Here is a 15,037-nt window from a genome sequence, read left to right as displayed (position 1 = left end):
CATGCCTAGCTAACAGGACCTGTGGTCAGTGTTGATGGGAATTGTAGTCCCAAAACAGCTGGAGGGAATCAACAACAACGGCAAAGATTTCGGGAGGGGCAGGGCGATGAACTACAGTTCCCAGGATTCTTAGCGCGCTGCAGCGGAAGAGGCGGCTTGATTCGAAAGCTTTATTGGGTGGCGGCGGTGAAGGACAGAGGAGTCGGGCGTGACGACCAATCGGGGCGGGCGGGGCGGGCTGTCAAACAAAACCAATAAAGAGAGCTTGATGCCGCTGCCATGGCGGAGACGGTAAATACGCGCGTGAGAGAAGGTGGTCTGTGTTTAGGGATGGTGGGGCACTTTCGTGCTCGCATGGCGCCTCCGCCTCACTTCTCCGTTGCCTCTTGCAGGTGGGTCGCTGCTCCAGCAGCGATTCGGAGCCGGAGGGGAGCCCCAGGAAGCCCCCCATCAAGCGCCGCCGCATCCTCCCCGCTGACATCGGCGTGGCCGCCGTCCCCGTCTACTCCAGCAAGGCGAGTGCCGCGCGGCGTGGGCGCCTCTCTCTCTCTCCCTGCAGCCGAAAGGGAAAAGGAAGACTTGCCAGTGCGGCTTGCAGACGTCGCCGGCAAGACAGCCCCTCAGCCCAACCTGAAAAGGCGGGAAAGGAAAAGGGGTCGAGGAGGGAGGAGGAAAAAAAGCTAACTACATTGGATTCGTGCTCTCGGGGCTTTCAGTAGAGGTTCATTTCTCTTCAGTGAATGACCGAAGCAAAAGCACTTAACTCTTCTGCTTTCGCTGTTGTTACAGGATTATTATATCCAATCCCACCCCCACCCCAACAAGCATAAGGCAGCATGCTCTCTCCCCCCCCCCCCCCCGGTTCTCACCTGCTCAACTTCTTTATCGGTCCTGGGAGGAGAACCCAGGAGTGCTTTAATTTCAGTTCACTTCCCAATAGCTCCAGAGATTCACTATTTTTTGCTTACTTGATTTAGACACTTCCTCCACTCCTCACTACCAACACACTCTTGGCTGGATTGAACCCTGATGTCCTAGCACCTACCTTTGCAGAAACTAATCCACTTTCCTTTTCTAAATGGCTTAGCAGTACTGCTTCCTGCCTGCCCAAGTGTCCGGGGAGAAAAACTGAGGTTTTTTTTTTGTTCTCCTTTCTCTCTTTCCTCACCCCCCCCCCCCGTTGACAGGTTCAGAACAGTCTCCATTTGTTCCCTGAGTCTCTGAAACTGCCGGTTCGAACCCCAGTGCTGTCTTCTGAACCGCAAGTCATTGGCACATCAGATGAGGAGGAGGTAGAGGAGGAAGAGGCTCCTACAAAGCAAGTGAAACAAGAAAAAAGGTCTGCTTCTTTCTCTTCCTCTAACCAGCTGGTCTGGAATTCCCAATTAAAACCATATCTCTGTTGGATCTCTCTCCAACAGATGTGAAGCTCCTTCCCCTTCACCGCCACCTCCACCGCAGCTCAAGCTCAAGAAACGACGCCATGGAGCTAAGTAAGAATCTGGGGTCCTCTGGAAGGGGAATGGGGTTCTGCGGATTGGTGCTGGGGTGTGGCGGGGGGGGGGGGAGAAAGAGAAGCCTTACAGGCTTGTTGGGGAGGATTGGGATCTATGAAAACCCTGCCAACCCAATTTGGCAGGCACAAGACATCTATCTCTAAAGCCATGGGTAGGCAAACTAAGGCCCAGGGGCCGGATCCAGCCCAATCACCTTCTAAATCCGGCCCACGGACGGTCTGGGAATCAGCATGTTTTTACATGAGTAGAATGTGTCTTTTTATTTATAATGCATCTCTGGGTTATTTGTGGGGCATAGGAATTCATTCATCCCCCCCCCCAAAAAAAGATATATAGTCCGGCCCCTCACAAGGTCTGAGAGACAGTAGACCGGCCCCCTGCTGAAAAAGTTTGCTGACCCCTGTCTAAAGCCACTTCTTGTGCGTTTAGCTGGCTCATGTATTGTACCAGCTTTTGTTTTCTTGTACTCTGCAAGAGATTTGGCTTTCTGGGAGGGAAGGAGAGACAGGTTTCTTGGTGGTGGGAGGCTTAGATTAGCTAGAGTCCACTCCTATAAAGCCAAGCAGATTAGTGAAAGAAATATGTTGTACTATGTGTCTCAGGTTTACAAACCTTTGTGCTGGGTTTGGGGAACCTGTAGTCATCTATTTTCTTTTTTCACTTTCTTTTTTTAAATAAATCTTTATTTGCATACTTTAAAAATTACAAAAACAAATCCAGAAATAATACAAAGAAAAAAATGCATAGGAAAGCTAAAAATACAAATTACAAAAGAAATCAAATACAAAGAAAGAATAAGGTACAAATATATCCAAAATACAAAAAGAAAAAGAAAAAACGCAAAAAGAATTTTTTTTAAAAAAAAATTGACTTCCTATTATTTAAACATCGCTTTTATAAATTTTATCTTCTCCTGCTTTGTCTTATCTTGATTAGTTTATGTGTTAATGTGATTATACTAGTTAATGTGATTATCTAGTATAGATATTTTTATCTACCATGGTTGTTCACAATCTATTCAGTGAAAAATTGAGAAAAAACAAAGAACAAATTTAAATATATTCTGTATGTGTTTCAGTCGAAGCATATCACCAAGTTTGTATTTATATTTTCTTTAATTAAATAATCTTCTACATATTTCCATTCTGCCTTACATTTTTGCTTTGAGATATTCCTAATCGCTTCTGTCATTTTGGCCAAATTCATAAATTCCACTAATTTTTTTTGCCATTCCGAGATCGTTGGAACTTTCTCTCCCTTCCAGTTTTTAGCAATGAGAAGGCGAGCTGCTGTGCAGGCATATTATAGGATATTTCTCCTATAATCCGGGAAGTTGTCTGGCACCATACTTAATAAAAATATTTCTGGCTTTTTTCTCGAATGTGATTTTTAACATCTTTTTAATTTTTTTTGTACACCTTGTTCCAAAATTCATATATTTTATCACATTGCCACCAGCAATGAAAATAATTGCTTATCTTATCTTTACACTTCCAACATTCCTTCGAGTTAATTTTATAAATTTTGGCATTTTTTTTCTGGAGTTAGGTACCATCTTTAAACCATCTTCATCATGTTTTCTTTTATACTTGCGCACGTGCACAAGAACCTGTGGTCCTCTAGTCTAGATGCTGTTGGACTACAGCTTCCTCCACACTAACCTTTAGCCAAGCTGCCTGGAACTGATGAGAGTCAAAAAACATAGGTGGGGCCACAGGTCTCCCCATCCCTGCCTTATGTCATCTCTTTCTTTTAACCAAGTCCTAACAGTGTATGTCCCCTGAACACCTTTGCTAAGCTAATTTGTCCTGTACATATTTAACAGGTGGGGCTCAGAGAGTGCCTCAGCCCAGTTCCACATAGATAATCCATGTCAGAGATGTGTTTTGAATCTGGTCTGTCAGTGGTCTGGTCCTCTAACTCACGACTCGTGGCTTTCAGAACTACTTTCAGCAAAAGGTTTATGGTGATTAATTCTTTAAGGTGGCATGCTTGCCACCTTAAATGTAGGTACATTATCTTATTCCCACCTGTTTTATGGGGTTCTTTTTGTTCTGTTGTCTCCTCAGAAACTTCCACCAGAAGCTCAGGAATCTGACATCCTCCCTCTCAGCTGCCAAGAAGAGCTTGCAAGATGAGGAACTCAGAGATGACGTGGTCCTGATTGATGTGTTTGACCCCTCCGAGTCCCAGGAATTGGTGCTAAAGATCCGGTGTCGGGCTGATGTCTACAAAGTTTCTGTTCAGATGGTGAGTTGCCATTGGGGGAAGAGCATCTGCTTTGCATGCAGGAAGGCCCACCTTATAGCATTTCCAAGTAGGAAGGATTGGGAGAAACTTCCTGCCTGAAACCCTGGGAGACTATGTAGTTTGACCACTGCTTCGTTCTTTCCCATCTGGTACAAGCAGTCCATGGGTCTTTTCCTGATAGCCCTGTTTAAAATTGTGAATGTTTTGGTGAGTCTCATGAATACCGTGTTTCTCTGAAAATAAGATACCGTCTTATATTTATTTTTCCTATAAAAAAAAAAAAACCCCACACACACTATGGCTTATTTTCAGGGGATGTCTTATTTTTCCCCTCCTCCTCCTGCCGCGGCCGGCATTGCTGCTGCGCTTATCACTATGTCTTATTTTCGGGGTATGGCTTATATTCCTTGAATGCTTAAAAATCCTGCTATGGCTTATTTTAAAATAGGGGAAACAGGGTAGTATGGTATCTTTATTTATTTAAAACATTAACACCCCACTTTTCTTCCTGACACTTGGCCTCCGAGGCATTGAAAAAAGAAAACAATATTCTTTTTTAAAAGGCTGTGTTGGCTTGTGGAGGCAGTAAGATGGTGATGATAGTGATAACTGGGAAATGTCCACTTTCTAGGACCTGGAGCAACATAAATAAGTGTTGAGATATGTTTGTTTTCTGTTTGAAGGGTTTCTACCCGTATCTTCAGCCCAAAATGGCTTGTGAGACACTGATAAAAATCAGTAAGAGAGTTCCGCCCTCAGGGCTTAAATTATAAAAATCACAAAGGAAATGGCATTGGGAAAGAGAAGGAAAAAACAACCTTGGGCACTAAATGCCCTCCCTGGGCAATTGAGCAGGTAGGGTTTTCCTGGTATATGTTGTTTTTTTCTAACTCACTCCTTCAACTTTGCACCCCATAGACTGACCCCCTTCAACGAGTGATTGAGCACATGGCTCAGACGCTGAAGGTTCACCAAGACAGAATACTTCTCCTGTTCCGAGATCGCGAACTTGCAGCTGATGCCACCCCCCGTGTACTGGGCCTGGGGGTGGCTGATATAATCGGTGAGTAGTGGAGAGTTTGTTTGTTTCCCCCCCCCCCAGGAGTCTTCAGTCCCTTAAGTCTCTCTGTATGACTGTTGCCATCCTTGTCCTCTGAGTTGGGGGTGCTGATGCCCTGCTTTAGCTCCCAATGGACCCCTTGCTCCTGTTCTCCTGCTTTGTTCCTAGACCCTGTTCTTCCATTATGAGAGCTAATCTGGGATCTAGTGGTCGGAAGTGATTGGGGAGACCCCAGCTTCAAATCCCCATACAGCTCACCGGCAGGGCCGGCTCTAGGTAGACCCCCAGTGGTGCGGTGCGACCGGGCCGGTAGGCTGGGCGCCGTGCGGCTTTGCCACGCGGAAACCATGCCGCACCCTGCGAGGGCGGGGGCACCGGAGCGATCTCCGCCCCTCAGCGCCAGGGCACGCGACTTGCTCGAGACTGCCCTGCTCACCGGGTAATGCTGGGTCAGTCTGTGCCTCTCAACATAATATACCCTACAATGGAATTGAGGATTACATTGTGGGGGGATTGCTGTCTTGATCTTACTGGTTGTGTATCAATGTAATGTGGACTTCCCCCAGATTGTGTAGTGGAGACGACTAGCCAAGGGAGCAGTGATGCTGGAAACCTTCAACTCCGGGTGCAAGGGAAAGACAAAAGCTCCCAGATGGAGTTTACCCTCCAGAGGGTAAGTAGACTGTGGTTTGGGGGAAGAGGGCTACTTAGTGTTGGTGGGGCAGTATTGCAGCTGTCCTTCTCTCTTGTTCCTGCAGGGGGAGCCATTGCAAAAACTTATGAGTCACTACCGTCAAGCCCAAGGTTTCGGCAGATGCAAACTTAAGTTCTATTTTGATGGACAGCGTTTGGCAGGAACCTGCACCCCTGAAGAGTTAGGGATGGAGTCTGGCGACGTAATTGAAGTATGGAGCTAGAAGTCCTTCCATCTCTTCAAAGAGGCTGTTCACCTGGGCTCTGTGTTCTGACCAACTTCATTGTGTCCAATGTCTGAGTGCAAGGGAAGCAGCCTTGTTTTTCTTAAACATGATAGGAGTGTGGTAATTTCTGTCTGATCCAGACACAGGGAGGGAAAACTGCATTCCGATGTCACGTCCCATCCACATGCCTGAAACTTACTTAATAAAGCAAATTTTGTAACTGGCCCCCTTGGAGCAGAGTGGAAAGAAACTGCTCAGTTAAAGTGAAAGCAATACAGATTCTGGAGGGGCAGTGTGCACTGAATAATTCTGTTTTGTTTAAATCAGTGCCCCTTTTCCATTTGTTTTAACAACGCTATATAATCCTGTTACTGTTTTCTTTCATTACCTTTACTTGGTGGTAGTAAGTAGAACTGGATTATTTGAGGTCTGTGCAGTCTTTTAAACCCTACTAGAAAATTATAGTCCTCTTATGTCTATGCCAGATTTCTCAAACTTTCTTTTTCAAGGCTAGCCAACCTCCAGGATTGTTAGGCTGAAATTCCCATGACCACTGGCCATGCTTGCTTGCACTGCTGGAACCTGTAGCCAAATATCTGGATGATATTACATTGTCTATATCTCTTTATATGCATCCCCACCTTGAATATGGCTTTTTAAAGCAAATTTGTAATCCATGTGTGCAGAGTATAAGTTGGCGTTGTGAATAGCTGCAGACTCAGAAGATACTATCTTACCTATACTCTTCCATGTACATCTAACTTACCTAACAATGTCTCTTGGTTATTTAATTGCTAGATTTGTACCGGTACCTCCTTTTTTATTGGAGTCCTCCCTACAGCAAATAAGATATGGACTTAATCCATTTAAAAAACAGCATTTTTTCAAAGTAACACAGAACCAGTCCACCAGGATTCTGATGTTGTCTCTGCCTCCCTTCCTACTTTTTCTCCTGTTCCAAGTCAGGTCCAAAGTCCTTCACATAAAAGTATGTCAAAGCTGTAGTTTACTTATTTAGGCATTTGTCCATGGAGTTCAATGGGATTGATTCTGAATACAAACTATGGCCTTGCAGCTCATAGGGGACAAAGATTCTGATATTTATTGGATTATTTGTGTTTCTGTGGAAACATAGCATCAACTTCATGGGTATTCAATGACTGCATAGAATTTTGGTAGCTTTTTCTCTGCTGCAAGAAACTGCCTGCCAAATTTCCTCCTCTTCGATGTTGGCAGGCTTTAGGTTTCAGGCTGCAAAACTGCAGGCAGCTTTTAGAATGGAGTTGGGATAATATATGGTGACAGACTGGCAAGAAGTTCCTATGCCCTTTATATATATTTTTTCTCAGAAAAATGTTACAAGCTGCTAGTTTACTTTTTAAAATGTGAAGGACTTTGCCCCTAATTTGTATGTTGACTTTATCATTGTCTAAAGCTTTGCAAGCTTTGCCCTACCTAAGCACACTTTAACCTAGTTTTGATATTGCCCAATGCAACTTAACCCTATTTTGCAATGTGTGAAATGTTTTAAATAGGTGGTTCTGTGATTTGAAGGGCTTCAAAGTTGTTTGCGTCTTCAGTTCTGCCAAATGTTGAGACTTCTATTTGTTAAAGCCTATATTAAATCAACCCACCACAAAAAAAGAGCAGAGCAGGCCCTGCCTTTAGCCAGAATAAGGCAGCTGCCTCGGGTGACAGATTTTGGAGGGGCAGCAATACGGGATATACACAGACTTAACTGCCAGTCTGGCTGACTTTGAATGGGGGCGCCATTGTGTTCTTTGCCTTGTACTGGTTACAGCCACAAACTCATTCAGCAAGTGCTGATCCTTGTGTAGCCAAAGGGGCGCTATCAATGCACTAGAAGTTGGTACCAGCAGGTTTGCCGAGAGTACGAAACAAAATGCCTTGAGGAAAGAATGAAGGGGTGGGGGAAACAGCCCAATGAGGAATGTGTGTACTCACTAGCTCCATACATAATACTTACATGTGAGGGTAAAAAAGAGGGATGGTAAAAAAATGTTTTGGAAAAGGACATGGTTGGCCTGAGCAGCAGCAATCCATACTATAACATTTTGTTACAGACCCCTCACTTTACAATTTACTGTTGTGTTGTGTTGCAAAAAATAAAACTCCTCTTGGATTTTAAAAAGAGCCTTGTGCTTGGCTGAAGTGTTTCCATTTAATCTTTCTTAGACTGCAGGCAGTTTAGTTTTATGTGACATGCATGTGTGGCAGCTTGATTTTTGCCCTTGCAGCCAGGCGGTAATTAAATGCAGCCTTTAAATATCTGCCAAGTCTGGCAGTTCTGACTTAGGATGACTTTATTACCCACCAGTGCCGAATTTATGTATAGGCTAAGTAGGCTGAAGTCTATGGCCTCTAAATCTAGGGGGCTTCCCCAGCTTGCCCACCCCCCAGCGGGTAGTCTCCCCTCTCCCCAAATTGCGAAATCAAGATTTCATGCGAGGGCAGGGCAACTTGGCCCCAGCAACTATGAGATTCAGGGCCAGCCAATGCTGCCCAATTTGAAACTCTGGGGCCCAACTTGAATTTTTTTTTTGTGGGGCCCTAGTTCACAGCCAAAGTTTGCAAAATCTTGAGAAATATAAATCTGTGTGCTAGGTCATTTTCACAAGGTCGGCAAAGCCCTTCACAAATCAGGCCTGTTATTGAGTTCTTGTGCAAGTTTGTACTGTTCACTTATGGATTTTTAAAGGAAAATTAGAAAAGATTTTGATGAGCTTGAGAAGCAAGCAAATGCAACCTTGCCAAATGTTAACTACAAAACAAGGAGAAAAAGAGTGAGGGAACGGCAAAGAAATGACAGAAGTGCACCTGATGCCTTAGATACACTTTCTTCAAGAGATAAGTTTAGGATAAAATCCTTTATTCCTATATTACAGCGTTTCTCAACCGCTGTTCCGCGGCACACTAGTGTGCCGTGAGACACTGGCTGGTGTGCCGCGACGAGAAGGGCGATTTGCATTGTCACGTGCCTGGCGGCCGCCAATAACCACCACTAACCCGCCGGAAAAGAAGCCGGCCGGGCCACGACGCGGGGCGAGCGCAGCTCTCAACAGCCACCACCACAGGAGGGTGGTTTTAGACAAACTTAAAGAAGCTGGCTGGATGAGCTCAACCTGAAACTTGCTGAGCAAAGGATTGTGCTGGCAGAGAAATCAGCGGCTTGTGAAGCCTTATTACAGGAGATTGCAACCAACACAGCAATTGGCAAGTGTTTCTTACAGTCATAATTATATAGTCAATATAGGGCGGCACAGAGTTAAATTTTTTAACTTTTTTAATGGTGGTGTGCCTCGTGATTTTTTCATGGAACAAGTGTGCCTTGGCCCAAAAAAGGTTGAGAAACACTGCTATATTAGATGCACTTGAAGCCAATTTAAAAAGAAATAGTACTGTGTACAGGGATGTTGCACAATTGTTTTCTATTCTTGCTATCCTGATAGCATCCAAGCAAGAAATTCAGCAAGGTGTTGAACTGTTGATGGAAGCATACTCAGAAGATATTGACCTGAAATTTATAGATGAATTTTTGCACTTTCACCTATATGTGAGACAAAGCCATAGGCTTACAGCAGAGCACTCTCTGTTTCATACAGACCTTTATCAAATAATATACAAGGAAAAAATTCAGATGGCCTTTCCTAATGTGGAAGCAATCTTGCGGCAATTTCTTTATGGTCACTAACTGCTCGGGAGAGAGGAGTTTTTCAAGACTCAAAATAATTAAAAATGAATTGAGGGTCACAATGTCTCGAGAGAGGTTGTCTGCGCTGAGCATTCTGTACATTGAAAGTGACAAACAAATTTTGATGAAGTTTTCTGATGTCCTTTAGAGGAGAAATTGTGAATTGCAGAATTTTTAATACCCGTCATCATCCTTGGCTTCACTCAGTTTTGTTTATAACTCTCTTCCGTTTTCTTCCAGTCGTGAGGGTGTGTGATTGGAAGGGGCCTCACAAGTGGAGTAGCCTAGGGCCTCTCTTATCTAAATCCGGCCCTGTTACCCACACTAATTTAGGACTGTAAAAATAAGTGCTGGTTTCCAGGGAGTGTGAAGGGGAAAAAACACTTTGCCATGACAGGGAGAAGACCTAGACCAGGGGTCCCCAAACTAAGGCCCGGGGGCCGGATCATAGAATCATAGAATCATAGAGTTGGAAGAGACCACAAGGGCCATCCAGTCCAACCCCCTGCCAAGCAGGAAACACCATCAAAGCATTCCTGACAGATGGCTGTCAAGCCTCTGCTTAAAGACCTCCAAAGAAGGAGACTCCACCACACTCCTTGGCAGCAAATTCCACTGCCGAACAGCTCTTACTGTCAGGAAGTTCTTCCTAATGTTTAGGTGGAATTTTCTTTCTTGTAGTTTGAATCCGTTGCTCCGTGTCCGCTTCTCTGGAGCAGCAGAAAACAATCTTTCTCCCTCCTCTATATGACATCCTTTTATATATTTGAACATGGCTATCATATCACCCCTTAACCTTCTCTTCTCCAGGCTAAACATACCCAGCTCCCTAAGCCGTTCCTCATAAGGCATCGTTTCCAGGCCTTTGACCATTTTGGTTGCCCTCTTCTGGACACGTTCCAGCTTGTCAATATCCTTCTTGAACTGTGGTGCCCAGAACTGGACACAGTACTCCAGGTGAGGTCTGACCAGAGCAGAATACAGTGGTACTATTACTTCCCTTGATCTAGATGCTATACTCCTATTGATGCAGCCCAGAATTGCATTGGCTTTTTTAGCTGCTGCATCACACTGCTGACTCATGTCAAGTTTGTGGTCAACCAAGACTCCTAGATCCTTTTCACATGTACTGCTCTCAAGCCAGGTGTCTCCCATCCTATATTTGTGCCTTTCATTTTTTTGCCCAAGTGTAGTACTTTACATTTCTCCTTGTTAAAATTCATCTTGTTTGCTTTGGCCCAGTTGTCTAATCTGTTAAGGTCATTCTGAAGTGTGATCCTGTCCTCTGGGGTGTTAGCCACCCCTCCCAATTTGGTGTCATCTGCAAACTTGCTCAGGATTCCCTCAAGCCCATCATCCAAGTCATTGATAAAGATGTTGAACAAGACTGGGCCCAAGACAGAACCCTGTGGCACCCCACTAGTCACTACTCTCCAGGATGAGGAGGAGCCATTGATGAGCACCCTTTGGGTTCGGTCAGTAAGCCAGTTACAAATCCACTGAATGGTAGCATTGTCTAGCCCACATTTTACCAGCTTCTTTACAAGAATATCATGGGGCACCTTGTCAAAGGCCTTGCTGAAATCAAGATAGGCTACATCCACAGCGTTCCCTTCATCTACCAGGCTTGTAATTCTGTCAAAAAATGAGATCAGATTAGTCTGACATGACTTATTTTTCAGGAACCCATGCTGACTTTTAGTGATCACAGAGTTTCTTTCTAGGTGCTCACAGACTGTTTGCTTAATGATCTGCTCTAGAATCTTTCCTGGTATTGATGTCAGGCTGACTGGGCGGTAATTGTTTTTTTTTCAAATATATTTTTATTAATTGTTTTATAAAACACAAATTTTCAAAAACATAAAAATACAAAAACATAGAAATACAAAAATACAAAAATACATAAATACATCAACATCAAACAGAACAAAACAAAAACATATCCTCTTCAATCCATTTTTATATTCATTGTCTTTTGGCTTCCCCAATTCCCCACTATCTGATTTTCCTTTTTTATATACATCTGTAGCAGTTTCTATTTCATCTTTCTTACCCATCGCATAATCCCTTTAACTCTTCTTATTTTCATCTTTCTACCATCCACCAAAATTTACTACTTTTAACCTCATATTTTCTCCCTATTGCCTTAACTTCTTTATTTCCCTGGATATTCAGAATCCTAATTATCAAATACTTTCCCTATATATATTTTAAACCTCCTCCATTCTTTTTCAACTTTGTCACTTGTTTGGTCCCGGAGTCTTCCTGTCAATTCTGCCAGTTCCATATAGTCCAGCATTTTCATTTGCCATTCCTGTAACGAGGGCAATTCCTCTTTTTTCCAATATTTTGCTATTAAAATCCTAGCAGCTGTGGTGGCGTACATGAACAAAGTAACATCGTCTTTGGGAATTTCTTCCCCTACTATTCCAAGTAGAAAGGCTTCCGGTTTCTTCAGAAATGTATTTTTATAAATCTTTTTCATTTCATTATAAATCATTTCCCAGAAGCCTTTTATCTTAGGGCATGTCCACCACATATGGTAGAATGAGCCAACATCCTCTTTACATTTCCAACATATGTTGTCACTTTTGTGGTACATTTTCGCTAACTTAACCGGCGTCAAATACCATCTGTACATCATTTTCATCAGATTCTCCTTCAACACAGTACATGCCGTAAACTTCATACCCTTCTTCCACAATTTTTCCCAATCCGACATCATCACATTATGACCCAAATCCTTGGCCCATTCAATCATAACCGATTTTGTTTGTTCATCTTTCAAATGCCATTCTAGCAGCAAATTATACATTCTGGACAAATTCTTGCTATCTGTATCTAATAATTCTATTTCTAATTTCGACTTTTCTGATTGGAATCCTATTTTTTATCTAACTTGAATGCTTCATTTATCTGCACATACTGAAACCAATCACTCAACCTATCTTTCAATTGTTCATATGGCCTTAACTTAAATTGGCTTCCCTCCTCCATCAAAATGTCTTTGTATTTCAGCCTATTCTCATCCATATTTGTCCTTTTAGGTTTCTTTGCCTCAAGTGGTGAAATCCACCTAGGAGTTTTTCTTTCCAACAAATCTTTATATCTAATCCATACATTAAACAATGATTTCCTAATTATATGATTTTTAAAACCTTTATGCAACTTTACTTTATCATACCATAAATATGCATGCCACCCGAATGCATTATCATGGCCCTCCAAAACCCACAAATCATCATTGTCTAGCAAAAACCATTCCTTCAGCCAACAAAAAGCTGCAGCTTCAAAATAAATCTTTAAGTCTGGCAAAGAGAATCCTCCTCTTTCTTTTACATCTGTCAAAAGTTTATATTTAATCCTAGGTTTCTTCCCTTGCCAGACAAATTTAGACAATGTCTTCTGCCATTCTTGAAAGCATTTCATCTTATCTACTATCGGAAGAGCCTGAAATAAAAACAACATTCTCGGCAATACATTCATTTTAACAGTTGCTATTCTGCCCATTAAGGACAATTTCAACCTTGACCATATTTCCAGATCTCTTTTAATTTCATTCCATAACTTCTCATAATTATCCTTATAAAGATTCAGATTTTTTGATGTCATATTTACTCCTAGGTATTTCACCTTTTTCACACTGGGCGGTAATTGTTTGGGTCCTCTCTTTTCCCCTTTTTGAAAATAGGGACAACATTTGCCCTCCTCCAGTCTGCTGGAACTTCGCCTGTTCTCCAGGAATTTTCAAATATTATTGCCAGTGGTTCTGAAATCACCTCTGCCAGTTCTTTTAATACTCTTGGATGTAGTTCATCTGGCCCTGGAGACTTGAATACATCTAAACTAACCAAGTATTCTTGTACTACCTCCTTACTTATTCTGGGCTGTGTTTCCCCTGCTGAATCATCTGCTCCATATTCTTCAGGTCGGGCGTTGTTTTCTTTCTTGGAGAAGACTGAGGCAAAGAAGGCATTGAGGAGTTCTGCCCTTTCTCTGTCCCCTGTTTGCATTTCACCATCTTCTCCTCTGAGTGACCCCACTGTTTCCTTGTTCTTCGTTTTGCTACGGACATACCCATAAAAGCCCTTTTTGTTGCTTTTAACCTCTCTAGCAAGCCTGAGTTCATTCTGTGCTTTAGCTTTTCTGACTTTGTCTCTACACGTGCTGGCTATATGTTTGAATTCCTCTCTGGAGATTTCCCCCCTTTTCCATTTTTTGTACATATCCCTTTTAAATCTTAACTCAGTCAAAAGTTCTTTAGATAGCCAGCCTGGCTTCTTTAGGCACCTTCCATGTTTCCGTCTCATTGGTATTGCCTGAAGTTGTGCTTTTAATATCTCCCTTTTAACAAACTCCCAACCATCATGAACTCCCTTCCCTTTTAGTATTACTGTCCATGGGATTTCACCCAGCGTTTCCCTAAGTTTTCTGAAGTCGGCTTTCTTAAAGTCTAGAATTTGGACCTTAGTATGCTTGGTTGCTCCTTTCCGCTGGATAATAAACTCCAGAAGAGCATGGTCACTCCCACCTAATGATCCTGCCACTTCTACCCCACTAACCAAGTCATCACTATTGGTTAGGACCAGATCTAAAATGGCTGATCCTCTTGTTGCTTCTCCCACTTTCTGGACAATGAAGTTGTCTGCAAGGCCAGTGAGGAATCTGTTCGACCTTATGCTCTTGGCTGAGTTTGACATCCAACAAATATCAGGATAGTTGAAATCCCCCATTACTACATGGATGCGGCCCAATCACCTTCTAAATCCGGTCTGCGGGCGGTCCAGGAATCGGCATGTTTTTACATGAGTAGAATGTGTCCTTTTATTTAAAATGCATCTCTGGGTTATTTGTGGGGCATAGGAATTTGTTCATATTTTTTTTCAAAATATAGTCCGGACCCCCACAAGGTCTGAGGGACAGTAGACCGGCCCCCTGCTGAAAAAGTTTGCTGACCCCTGACCTAGGGTGTAGATTTCATAAGGGTAGCCGTGCATGTCTGCTGTACCAAATACAACAAAGGCTCTTATGACATCCTGAAAGACTGACAAAAAGAGTTATTGTGAAGTAGGTTTGTTTGGACTAGATGGTTGCACAAACAGGATTTCTGGTGCCTCAACAAACCTATTACATCTGAGGTACCATAACAAGACTTTTATTTGTAACAGACTGAACAGGTTAACCACTTCTAGACGTTACCAATCCTCTTGGTTGTGTGTGGGATCTCTCATAAAGCGTTCACGTTCAAGATAGTGACTCATAACGCAAATGCCTGCTGGATCCGGCCAGGGGCCCATGTAGTCCAGCATCCGATCCTCACAGGGGCCTGTGGGAAGCTGCAAGCAGGTCAGGAGCTAGCACCACAGCACCCTGCCCACCTCCTGTCTCCTGTTCCCAGCAGCTGGTGAACCCAGCCATTTTGATTGCCTCGCCCTCGACAAACTTGCCTAATCCTGTTTTAAAGCCATCCAAGCTTGTGGCCATTCTTTACTCCTGTGGGCGGGAGTTCCAAACTTTTTAATCGTGTGTTGGGGGGAATTGTCAGTACTTTTTATTTTCCCCCTCCTGATTCCTCCCA

General features: G+C 43.2%; 1 protein-coding gene across 1 annotated transcript; it reads left to right on the top strand.

Annotated features, from left to right (window-relative positions):
• Positions 1–234: 234 nt before the first annotated feature.
• Positions 235–7,901, top strand: NFATC2IP (nuclear factor of activated T cells 2 interacting protein). Its single transcript, XM_035134907.1, has 8 exons — positions 235–291; positions 393–515; positions 1,188–1,339; positions 1,422–1,493; positions 3,587–3,767; positions 4,686–4,830; positions 5,394–5,500; positions 5,586–7,901. Exons 1-8 carry the CDS (start codon positions 280–282, stop codon positions 5,742–5,744), a joined length of 951 nt encoding a protein of 316 aa, XP_034990798.1. The 5' UTR covers positions 235–279; the 3' UTR covers positions 5,745–7,901.
• Positions 7,902–15,037: the final 7,136 nt, after the last annotated feature.

This window comes from Zootoca vivipara, chromosome 13, assembly GCF_963506605.1.
Source record: "Zootoca vivipara chromosome 13, rZooViv1.1, whole genome shotgun sequence".
NCBI classification, from domain to species: domain Eukaryota; kingdom Metazoa; phylum Chordata; class Lepidosauria; order Squamata; family Lacertidae; genus Zootoca; species Zootoca vivipara.
Note: the sequence above shows the minus strand (reverse complement) of the source record. Positions and strands in the feature narration are given on the sequence as shown.

What these genes read in the sequence shown, in the direction of transcription:
- NFATC2IP (XM_035134907.1), top strand. An exon ending in CAAGTGAAACAAGAAAAAAG is followed by an intron (nt 1,340 to 1,421) that starts GTCTGCTTCTTT and finishes TCTCTCCAACAG; the next exon opens with ATGTGAAGCTCCTTCCCCTT. An exon ending in GGGGGTGGCTGATATAATCG is followed by an intron (nt 4,831 to 5,393) that starts GTGAGTAGTGGA and finishes GACTTCCCCCAG; the next exon opens with ATTGTGTAGTGGAGACGACT.